We start from the raw sequence: 12465 nt of genomic DNA, 5'->3' as shown, positions 1-12465 counted from the left end.
ACACGGGCAGACACTCCGGGAATCGCCAACCAGCACAGAAGAAAGGGCCGCCCTGGGGGATGGAGCACAGCGTGGGTGTTTCTGAATCACTTCTCAAGGGGGGAAATGTGCGGGTCTCGGGAGGGCGAAGATGTGAAGGCATCTCTTATTTATTTATTGTCTGAATTTTGAACTGATTTCATCCTGATTCCCCCAGGTTTATAATCACCCTGTGTGTTAAATGCAGTTGGGGAGAAAAGGTTAATGTTGTTTTGCGCTTCTGTGAAGCCTTCCCTTCTAGTAATACAAAGCAGCTTTTTGTTTCTCAGGGTCTCACACAGAAACCAAGACAAAGGGGTGGAGGTGGGGGCCTCGGAGAAGGAAGGCAGGTGCGCGTTTCTGAGGGAGTCTTTTGTCAGGTTTGGTTTTAGCATAAAGAAAATGGCCTTATTTTACCACTTAGACCAGGATTCATTCATTCAGCGTAGCTTCAGTCACTGTGAACTGTGCCAGGCATTTTCCTCTATCGGGGAGATAGTGCAAATAAGACCCTCATACTCTCAACAAGCCTTGATTAGTACCTGCCTCAGGCTAGGCATTGTTAGCGCAGTGGGCAAGTAAATAAATTTAGTCCCTATGTTCGTGGACATTACAGTCAGATAGATAAAATATGCATCAAATCCAGGCAGAAACCAGCCTTCTTTATTCCTTGTTTATTATTAGAGGGAGTCATCCTGAAGGGATGGATTACTTGGCTTTACCTACTGTGGGGCCCAGATCTTCATTCTGATAATGGGGTCAGGGACACTTGATCCAGGTATCCACACACAGCAGGTCCTGAGAGGGACTCTTCATGCCGAGTCCTGTGAGGATGGCAGATGAGTTTGAAGTGAGAACTAACTCCAGCGGCTCCTGCAGAGAGAGCTGTGAGCAAGTGCTGGTCTGCAGTGGGCTGTGATAACTGCCTGTAGCTGTGGAGGAGTGCTGGAGAGAGGGGGCTGTGTAAGGAAGGCAAGTAAGCCAGACCTTGGAAGGCAAGTAAGCCAGACCTTGGAAGGCAAGTAAGCCAGACCTTGGAAGCCAAGTAGGGTTTCCTCAAGCCCAGAAGGTGGGAAGAGCATCCCAAGGTCTGGCACGTGGGAAGGCATGTAGGCCTGGGAGGATAGTTCCAGGGACCACAGGATGAATCTGAGAAGATGCCATGTGCAGGGGCACACCTGGAGATGTGACTGGAAAGGTGGCCGAGAGCCTGCGTTGGGGCCTCGCTGGTTGGCAGTGGCAACCAGGGAACTGTGTCCTCATTGGGGGTATTGTGAGCTGGTCCTCTTTCAAAGAAAGCCACAAAAAATTGTTCCCAGGCCTGTTCCTAGCCATGGGTTCTTTCTGGGTTTTGCTTTTTAACATAGCTATAATCCTATTTAATTGGGTTTGTGAATCCAACAGAAAACTCTTCTTGAGGGGGAAGCTTTTACAGAGGAATTCCAATTATAGGATTATTACCCTAACGAAGGATAATAATTCCTAAGGAACAAGAGGTTTCATGAAGCTTCCTTCAGACGTCACTGTGAAAGCAAAGAAGGACTTTCCTCTCTGCATTCTTGCTATTTGTTGGTGTGGCAAGTCAGTCAGTGTGCGCTAAGGGGTCCTTCTCAGCTTCCCACGTTGCGTCTTTGTGCCTGTTGCTGGTACCTCAGTACAGTCTCCCAGTCCCGGTCAGTCATGATTTCCATTCTGCATTTTGATGTAGTCATGTCTCATGTCTCAGTTGGCTAGAGTATATTTTGAAGTAATTCTTTTTTGGAGAACAGTACATGGTGGTACATTTTTCTGAGTCTTCCATACCTGAGAATAGCCTGCTGTTTCCTTGACACGTAAGAAAGCTCCTTTGGCTGGTAGGTGAAGATGGAAGTGCGGGAGGAGGGGGTGACATATAAATTGGTTTTATAAAAGCTTTCCAGGCATCTTTTCCCAGTGTGAAAGAAGGTCCAGAAGTGACAATCCCAGAAGGAACTTAGAGTGGAGTATGTGAGGTGTGACCAAATAAAGGGCAAAGGGAGGCGGAAATGATAGAACATTGGCAAGTTGTGTAAGAGGAGTGGACAAAAAGGAAGGGAAGATGACAATCTCAAACTGAATGAGAATCTGGAAGCCAAAGGGAAAAAAATACTGAAATACGATGCTGAGATTAACAGGGGGGTGTTAGAGAAAAGTTACATCACCTTACCAGATGAGGAAGGTCGCTTTCGAGATGTGTAACAAGTATGGATGCAGTTCCAAAGAAGAGCTCCATCAGTTCCCTGCTAGCAGCCTGAGCTGAATGCATTCTCTGCATTGCAGTCTAGCTTGCTTTTTCTGCAAGCAAGGGTTCAGAAGCATTCTTTACCTCAAGATTAGAACTGATTTCATACTGATGGATTGTTGTATGTGAGAAATAAAAACACTTAAGTAAAAGCAGTTTTCTGGGGTTGATGCATAAAATCAGAGTTATGCATTTTTACCTGTCGTTTCACCTTTAAAACCTTTCTCAAACCCTTCTTTTCCCCTCAGCTTCCAGTTTCTCCCCGCCTCCCCACCACCCACCCACCCCCCATTCTATCATTGTTGCCAACAGAGTTAGTATCCTAGAAAACACAGACCTGGTTATCTCACCCTGCTAGTTAAAAAACATCCACGGCTTCCCTTTGCCTTCCAGATAAATCCTAGAAACCATAATTCTACATAGTTCTTCATAACTCTTTTTCTGCAGTCATTCCACAAATATTTATTGTGCACCTACTATATGCCAGGTACTGTTGCAAGCACCAAGAATACAGCAGTGAAGCAACCGACAAATGCTGCTGCCCTCATAGACTTCCATTCTTCTTTGAGGAGACAAACAATAAACAAAGATAAATAAGCAAAATATATTGAATGTTTGCTGCTAGTAACAGCTAGGGAGAAAAATAAAACAGGGAAGGGGAGAGAGGGGAGAGTGGCAAAGGAGCACCTCACTGGTGAGTAAAGACCTGAAGGAAGCAAGAATCCAGCCAGGTGGGTATCTGGGAGCACAGCCTTCCATCAGGGGAAGGGAGAGTGCAGAGACCCTCCAGAATCAAAGGAGGCCAGCATGGCTGGAGCAGAGGGAGCAGGAGGTCCCAGAGGCCCCAGGGGCAAATCAGATAAGGCCTTTCTAGCTCATGGTTGGAACTTTTGCTTTTACTCTTAGTGAGTTGGGAAGTGAGGGGATTTGAGTGGGAGAGTGACATGATTTCTCTCTTGCTCTCTTCCATCCTTCACACGTTACCCAAGACACATCAAGAGATCTCTCTTGAACATGCAAGTCTCTCTTTGTGGCTCCCCTGTCTGCCTGAGAACCCTTCAAAGCCCAACTGAACATCATCTGCTTTGGAAAGCCTTCCCCATGTCCAGACCAAATGGGGCGCTCCTTCTGCTTGCATCCATGACACCTAGCATATTTCTGTTGGGCCCCCTGTTTGTGTGTCTGTATTTCTCAGCAGCTTCAGAGAAGGGAGTCCCTTTGATGGATTCCCAAGGCCCAGCACAGGGTCCACCCCATAGTAGACTCTCGGTAAATATAAGCAAATCAATGAGTGAATGAAACAGAAAAAAAAGAACTCACCTATGAGGTTTTTGAAACAAGGTTTTTAAATTTAGCCCATAGCCTGCAAAGCCTTTTAACTGCATTCCATCATCTTCACACATAGATATATATTTTCCTAGCCACAAGGTAGCCTCTGTCCTCAAAGTTCTTCTGGAAAGTTGACCCTGTAATCATTTCAAACATCATGTTCCAACACTATTCTAGGCAGAGTGTCCTGGCCGTTCTATGCCCTGGCTCTTAACTGAACACCTGTTTTGTGGATTTGGCAGGACCTGGTAGAACAGGAACACTTTTTTTTTTTTTTCTTTTTGAGATGGATGGAATCTTGCTCTGTTACCCAGATGGGAGTGCAGTGGCATGATCTCGGTTCACTGCAACCTCTGCCTCCTGGGTTCAAGCGATTCTCCTGCCTCAGCCTCCCAGAAAGCTGGGATTACAGGCACCCGCCACCATGCCCGGCTAATTTTTGCATTTTTAGTAGAGCCAGGGTTTCGCCATGTTGGCCAGGCTGGTCTCAAACTCCTGACCTCAGGTGATCCACTCTCCTTGGCCTCCCAAAGTGCTGGGATTACAGGTGTGAGCCGCCACGCCTAGCCAGGATCACTTTCTTAAGCAAACCACACTTACTCATTCATTGGAAGCACTTTCAAATCATTCAACAGGTGACTTTCTTGAATACATCTAGTTGCTTGATACTGACCTGAAGAAATAAGGGAAGTTAATGAAACTGGTGGCTTTTTCCTTAAAGGATTCCAAGTGCCACTCTGGTCCTCCCTCTGCCTTAGAGCGCTGAACCGTAGATACATTTTTCTTTGTGTTCAACATAACAACAGGAGCAGGTTTTTCATGGGAGAAGAAAGGGTTAGGACTCTCCAACCAGGAGGAGACTGGGAAGCCGAATGAAAGTTCTCATCTTAGCCGAGGGTGCGTGTCTCTCCCTGGCTCGTCCACAGTCCCTGGGGTTTTTCCTGCAGCTCATGATGTCCCCTCAGAGAGGGAACCCTGCCTGGAATGCCCAGAGGTCATGCTGTCACCTCCTCCTACAAGATTTCTCTTGGCCAGCATGTCTAGTGAGAGGAGGAGGGAGACCAGGGGAGAATGCGTGTGAAGAGGGCGGCCAGAGAGGGACTTTCGGCCCCCAGTCCTGTGTTCCAGCCCCATGTGCTCCTTGTTCTCAGGGGCGCAGTTCCAGGGCCTTCCTCATGGGCACCCTGCCTCTCTTTTTCACTCCTTTTTTTTTTTTTCCGGGACAAAGGAGTTCTCTGTGATACTATATTATCAACTTCAAATACAGAAATACCTGTGTATTCAGTTACATGAGTAGCTGTCTTTCTGTGTTTATTAATACAATGGGCTGAATAAAAACAGCTGTCCTGAGGTTATCTGGCAAGATGGGGAAAGAGAAACAAAACAAGTCATTATTGTACCTTCTCAAAATAAGTTCTTTATTCTCATCCGCACTCTTCCATCAGCATCTCTCTGCCCAGAATTTTCACAATGATCCTATACTAAAACCTAACTCAGTGTCACGGTTATTAACCAGTACGATAGCAAGGACACATGAGAATCTGTTAATACAAGCACATGCAATGGCGCAGGCTCATGCTGAGCAAGCACCATTAACACCCCTCCTCCTTCCCAGTGCCAGCACAGCACTGCTCAACAGACGTGTCAACACCGGGCCTTTTATGCACAGAAGCAAGGGAAGCCTCAGACCCTAGGCCTTATGCACAACGTTGTGTGATTCCCTTTGAACGGAAAGCTCAGTTATCAAAAGGAATTTGGATATCTGATAATCTAAACATCATTCCCATTGTTAAAGTGCTTAATTATTCACATGGCACAAAAACCCAGGTTTTGCAACCCATAGTCAAATCCAGATGCAAACATGGACAGGTAACAGTTAAAATCCCTGATTGTACAGATATGGCCCATCTGAGATCCATATTGGGAAGCTGCACAAATGGAAAGCTATAAAACACAAACACTCTTCTTTCATAAAAGACATTTTTTCAAATAGCTGAAAGCACAATGAATGTTGAGGTATTTTGTTAACGAATGGAGAAGCCAAGTTCAAGGGAAGTCAAGTCACTTGCTAAAAGATGCAAAGTTAGAAGTCAAGAAGTGACATCTATTTCGGTGCTCTGCCAGTGAAAGTGATTTTTATTCCTTCCCTATAGAATCTAAAAGAAGACCAGGTATAGTGGCTCACAGCCATAATTCCAGTGCTTTGGGAGGCTGAAGCAGGGAGGATCGCTTGAGGCCAGAAGTTCAAGATCAGCCTGGGCAACATAGCAAGATGCTATCTCTACAAAAAAATAAAAATAAAAGTCAGCCAGGCATGGTGGTGCATACCTATAGTCCTAGCTACTTGGGAGACTGAAGTGTGAGGAGTATCGCTTGAGCCCAGGAGTTCAAGGCTGCAGTGAGCCATGATCATGCCACTGCACTCCAGGCTGGGTGACAGAGCAAGACCTTGTCCCTTAAAAAAAATTTTTTTCAAAGAATCTAAAAGGAAAAAGGGGAGACTACTGAGTTCATGTACAGCTCAAAGAAGTGGAATAGGGAAGTTTAAAAGAAAAGGGAAAGAAAACACACACACAAGAATAGACACTGTTGGCAACCCTACACAGTCAGAGTTTGAAAGCGAGAGTTGGAAACTTGACCTCTGAGCTCGCTGGAGGAAGCCAGCAAAATGATTTAGAAAGGATAATATAATCATAATGGCAGGAAGTGAGCATAGTCGTCTTGGCTGGAGAATCTCAGTTGCAGTGTTTGGGGCAGACCGACTGGAAATGATGTGAAAGCCTAAAATCTGAGTTGACAGGAGGTGTTTCCATGGAGGCTCTGGGAAAGAGGGGCTCGAAGGCAGACCCCCACACAGCAAACTAGGAAGGTCTCGCTCTGTCACCCAGGCTGGAGTGCAGTGGCACCATCTCAGCTCACTGCAGCCTCAACCTCCTGGGCTCAAGCAATCCTTCCACCTCAGCCTCCTGAACAGCTGGGACCACAGGTACATGCCACCATGCCCGGCTAATTTTCGTACTTTTTGTATAGACAGGGTTTTAACATGTTGCCCAGGCTGGTCTCGAACTCCTAAGCTCAAGCAGTCTGCCTGCCTCAGCTTCCCAAAGTGCTGGAGGTGTTTTATGGATTGAGTACTGTTCAGTTGTACCCTATGAAAGTGACCCACCACAATGGCCTGTTTTCCTGAGCAATTCTAGAGAGACAGCAGGAGGAGCTGGTGGCTCCCATGGGGCTAGAAGAGCAGAAGGGCAGAGGAGGAGAGGGTTGGAACAAAATTGGGCAGTGGCCTCTGTGCTTGCTGGCTCTCCAGCCCCAAGCCGCCTCTCTGTGGGAACCAGGGGACATTCATACTGCTCGAACGTGACTCTTCCCACAGTCAGACACCACTGGCCAGCTGGGATCTCCCCTCCTGTTGAAAAATGCTCTCCCTTGCAGCTCCCACTAGGAAACCTGGAAGGCCAAACTGTTTATGATGTTGTTTCCCTAAAATGTGCTCAGACACCATGTTTTATAAAGTTTCTGTCTCTTCTTCTTTCTGTTAAGAAAGGAGAAAAAGGATCCCAGCTACTCAGGAGGCTGAGGCAGGAGAATTGCTTGAACCAGGGAGGTGGAGGTTGCAGTGAGCCGAGATCGTGCCACTGCACTCCAGCCTGGGCAATGGAGCGAGACTCTGTCTCAAAAAAAAAAAAGAAAAAGGAGAAAAAGGAAAAACATTCCCAGCACTCTTGTGCACCTCCTCAGTTGGAAGTGCAATAAAAAGATTCTTCTGGCTGGGCATGGTGGCTCACACCTGTAATCCCAGCACTTTGGGAGGCCGAGGCGGGCGGATCACTTGAGGCCAAGAATTCAAGACCAGCCTGGCCAACATGGTGAAACCCCATCTCTACTAAAAATATAAAAAATTAGCCAGGTGTAGTGGTGTGCACCTGTAGTCCCAGCTACTCAGGAGGCTGAGGCAGGAGAATTGCTTGAACCTGGGAGGTGGAGGCTGCAGTGAGCCGAGATCACACCACTGCACTCCACCCCGGATGACAGAGCCACGCTTCGTCTCAAAAAAACTAAAATAAAATAAAAAATAAAAGGATTCTTCTCTCTAGTGTCCCCATGTTTCTCAAGACACTCTCCCAACTGCCCTGGTGCCCAAACTCGTGTTTATTCCCTTCCTATTCACTACCCTTCACCTCTTAGGTATTAGGTAAAGCCAATGTCTTGGGGAAAAGTGGCTAAAAAGAGGAAATGACAGTTTTCTTTCTAACAAAAATGCGAAATCATCTAAGAAGAAAAAAATGAAATAGACCCATCTTTTTGGTAGTGTGCAGAGTAAAAGCCATTTAAAAAAAAATCTTTAAAACATGATTTTCAAAATTCATATAGCTGAGAATACTATATTTTAAATACAGGTTGAGTATCCCTAATCCAAAAATATGAAATCCAAAATGCACCAAAATCTGGAGCTTCTTGAGCACTGATATAACAGGCAAAGGGAATGTTCAACTTACTGGTTGAGCAGCCCTATAATGCAAATATTTCAAAATCCTAAAAAATCTGAAATTTAAAACACTCCTGATCATAAGCATTTCAGAGAAGGGATACTCACCCTGAATTGACACAATCCATTCAATTTAGCTAGCTATTGTTCATAAAACAAAAACTAGCCCAAGCCTTGCTGAGTGGGCATATCTTGATTGCCACAGTTATTGTTGGAGAGGTACATTGTGAAGATGCCAGGTCTGCAGGTCAGCCCGTGCAGGTCCTGGTTTATGGATGGTTGGAAAAGAGCTAGTCCCATTCCAGTTGTCATTGTCAGCCAAGTGCATTGTCGAAATATCCCACTTTCCTGGCAAAGCTCTCATTGGTATGTTTCCACTTGGCCCAGTGCGTGGAATTATTTTCATATACTCCCCATGCTTTGAGAGGTCTGGGCAGAAGAAAACATGAGAAGAAGAGGAGTGGGGAAGAGTGGAGGGGTGCAGACAGGAAACGGGGGAGAGCGAGAAGGAGCCTGACCATGTGGGTCTGCCAGGGCCCTGCATGGGCCAGCTTATACCCTGTGCCCTGTCCAAATGCTCAGGAAACAGACTGCCTCGGGAGATGCTACATGTTGAGGTTCACATCACCAAGTCTGCTGTGTCCAAGGCTTGGACCGAGCACTGGAAAAATGACCCAGTGGCCAATTAAACTTTCCATTGGCAGACATTGGATGAAACCTTTTTTTTTAAGTGAAATCTTTCCATTTGAGTAGTTTGTTTTTTAATGAAATGAAACATGTACTGACATGCGCTCTGTGGAGCAATAGGAGAGTGATTAATTAAACTCTGTGCTGCCATTTTGGAGGGAGGCACTCAGAGCCAGAGTCAAGCATTAGGAGGCGTTTCAGGGGCTGTAACCACCCCCAGAAGGATCTGTCAGGCCCTTCTGCCTGTTTCCCCTCCAGTTCCTGTGGACTCCTGTCAGGGACAGAGACACGGGAGATTTCTGCAGGTCTGTCGTTGCTGAAATATGAAACCAAGGACTGTACTAAAAGATGCAGCAAGGCAAATGCTTTGGAGATTGCCAGTTCTGCTACGTGATTACACCTCTTCCTAATCTTTCTGGGCAATATGTATGAAGAAATAAAAACAGTAAATAGCCTTGTAATCAGTTCAGGTTTTGTGGCCAAATGAGGTCAGTTCAGATCAGTTCTGTAGTCAAGTGAGTTACAAAAACTTGATGGTGTTCAGAGCTTGTTGGATCGTGGAATTGTGGAGAAGGAAATGCTGGCCTCTGTCCGCGTTTGTCTAGAGCCCGAGGAGAAGGCTGCCTTTCATTCCTGAGCATGCTCCAGTTCCTTCCTTGCTTCCAGCTCCCCGCCCCCATCCCCCATTTTCAGCCATTGGAGGAGGATGTAGGCTAATTAGCCACAGCGCTGCCTCTCCCTCCGCCCATGCAACTGAGGAAGTCACTGGTAAAGGCATGCATGGCACAGAGGCAGGGACCCTGACTCCTTCACCAAACCTCTCTCCCTAAAATAAGGAGTCGCCCTGACACGTGAGTGAGGTTATTTTACAATAATTGCATTGAAGGCCTGCTTCAGTACAGCAGAAATAATATATGAATTTTTATTACCTCAAGAAATGATAATGGCAGAGAATAAGAAAGCATCCTGAAAAGGTCTGGAGAGACATGTGACTGACAGGCTGTGGCTGACAGCCAGGAGGAGCCAGGATACACTCAGCTCCACAAGTAGCAACACAACCAAGAGGACTGGCAACAGACCCCGAAGTCCGAGTGTTCCCTGCCCAGGGGGACAGGCTGTGCTCTGGCCCAGCGCCTCTGGCTGTGCTGACAAGTTTCTAGCTAACGGGTCACCACCTCCCCCAGAAGTAAAGGGAGCTCCATGCATATGGTGTGTGCTCCTGCTGGCTGTATCCCTGGGAAATAGGGGAAGAAATCTTGGTTTCTATATGGCTTGACATCGGGTTCTTGCTCCTGCAAATTAACCGGGTCAGATATTGGGGAGGATTCCAGATGACAGCCTCACCGGCCAGGAAGCAACCAAAGCATAGCCCAGCTTGACAGGGAGCTGGCAGAAGGTGATACAATGAAAAAGGGAAGCAAAACTAGAGAATAGTGGCTGGCAGCAGTTGGGAAAAGGTCAGGACATTGGCCACCCCCTAAGCATGGTAGTTCCTGTAGTGTTAAGGCGGCCAGTGTGCAGGAGGCCGCACTCTCTAAGGAGTTAGCGATCTGTCTTCTGTTAGTACTATGCAGCCCGGTGTTTCAACAGCTTTCCCAGAGTCAGGAAAACCTCAAATGATGGATGGCCTGGCTGAAGTCATCAGTAAAGATAGGCCCCGGACATGGTCTGTCTCCCCATCAAATTCACCAAACCTCAGGGCACTGTGGGGTCGCAGGACCAGACGGTGCCCAGCCATGCTGGCATGATGGCAGATCTCCGAAAGTGGGGAACTAAGAGTTTGCCCAGGCATGAAGAAAACGAATTTATGAAGTTCATAAATGGAGTTTATAAATGCTATAAACAAGGGGCAGCATGCTTTCATTCTGTGTGGATTTTTTTTTCTGCTTTATTCATATATTTTTGTCAGTTTAATTGAAGTATAATTTACACACAATAAAATTCAACAATTTTAAGAATGCAGTTTATTGAGTTTTGACAAACATAAACAGTCACACCACCCCATACATAATATAGAACAGGGGTTGGCAGATCTGGCTCCCAACCTGTGTTTGTTTTGTACGTTTTTAAAGGGTTGTTAAAAAGAAGACAGGTATCATATGTGACCCGCGAAGCCAAAAATATTTACCGTCTGGCCTTTTACAGGAAAAGTTTGTTGACCCGTTGACCCTGACACAGAACATTCCCATCCTACTTGGAGTTCCCTCTGGCCCCTTGGCAGGGATTCCTCCCCTCCCCCAGGCAACCACTGATCTGCTTTCTATAGATGTAGTTGCGCCTTTTCTAGCATTTCGCATGAATGAAATCATACCGTATGTTGCCTGTTGTGTCTGGCTTCCTTCACTTACCATGCTTTTGAGAGTCATTCTGAATTTTTCGTGTCTCAGTTCTGCGCTCCTTCTTTACTTCTGAGTAGCATGGCAGGGTTTGACCCCTGGGGGGATGGGGGCACTCCACATGTTTTAACCACATGCAGATGCAAAGAAGAAGAAGGGGGATCTGCAAGTGCGGCGGTCAGGGCCTGGAGCCCCGGGGTGCCCACTCTCACTGCACTTGTCTTCGCAGGCATGAACAACCGGGAGGTGCTGGAGCAGGTGGAGCGAGGCTACAGGATGCCCTGCCCGCAGGACTGCCCCATCTCTCTGCATGAGCTCATGATCCACTGCTGGAAAAAGGACCCTGAAGAGCGCCCCACTTTTGAGTACTTGCAGAGCTTCCTGGAAGACTACTTTACCGCGACAGAGCCCCAGTACCAACCTGGTGAAAACCTGTAAGGCCCGGGTCTGCGGAGAGAGGCCTTGTCCCAGAGGCTGCCCCACCCCTCCCCGTTAGCTTTCAATTCCGTAGCCAGCTGCTCCCCAGCAGCGGAACCGCCCAGGATCAGATTGCATGTGACTCTGAAGCTGACGAACTTCCATGGCCCTCATTAATGACACTTGTCCCCAAATCCGAATCTCCTCTGTGAAGCATTCGAGACAGAACCTTGTTATTTCTCAGACTTTGGAAAATGCATTGTATCGATGTTATGTAAAAGGCCAAACCTCTGTTCAGTGTAAATAGTTACTCCAGTGCCAACAATCCTAGTGCTTTCCTTTTTTAAAAATGCAAATCCTATGTGATTTTAACTCTGTCTTCACCTAATTCAACTAAAAAAAAAAGTATTATTTTCCAAAAGTGGCCTCTTTGTCTAAAACAATAAAATTTTTTTTCATGTTTTAACAAAAACCAATCAGGACAGGTGTTTGTTTTTGTTTTCTTTTTTATAAATATGAATATATATAATATATATGTCCCTGTACATATACAATGTGGGTGCTAATGTGGAGACTGTGGCCGGCCTGAGCCACCAAGCTGCGGGACCCAAAGGGAGGATTTTACTGCAAGTCAGCATCAAAGCACTGGTGTTATTCTGAAAACACCAGTGGCCTCATTTTTGGCTTTTGCAAAGCATGAACTTTTTCATTTGGATTGCACTTTCCTGGTTCATGACTGTACCTGTAGGTGGTTGTTACTTTGACTCTTTTCAGGAACCACCCCCCAAGCTGAATTTAACAAGTTCTGTTAGCAGTATTTGCTTCAACTTACTGCGATATTTGTTCTCAAAACTTAAAAATAAGCAACCAAATGGCTGATACTACCAAGAGAACTGGAAGATGGATACCACACAAACTTCTTGTATAAA

General features: G+C 46.3%; 1 protein-coding gene across 2 annotated transcripts in view; it reads left to right on the top strand.

Annotated features, from left to right (window-relative positions):
* FYN (FYN proto-oncogene, Src family tyrosine kinase) overlaps positions 1-12015 on the top strand; it is a 211097-nt gene extending 199082 nt beyond the window's left edge. For both annotated transcript variants that reach the window (XM_012506091.2, XM_003255578.4), the window contains exon 14: positions 11349-12015. In XM_012506091.2, coding sequence (XP_012361545.1) covers positions 11349-11557 — 209 coding nt within the window. In that variant the 3' untranslated portion in view covers positions 11558-12015. The remainder of the gene's footprint in view (positions 1-11348) is intronic.
* The last annotated feature ends 450 nt before the right edge of the window (positions 12016-12465 follow it).

Source organism: Nomascus leucogenys, chromosome 3 (assembly GCF_006542625.1).
Source record: "Nomascus leucogenys isolate Asia chromosome 3, Asia_NLE_v1, whole genome shotgun sequence".
In the NCBI taxonomy this organism is placed as follows: Eukaryota; Metazoa; Chordata; class Mammalia; order Primates; family Hylobatidae; genus Nomascus; species Nomascus leucogenys.
This window is presented reverse-complemented; position numbering and strand designations above follow the sequence as displayed.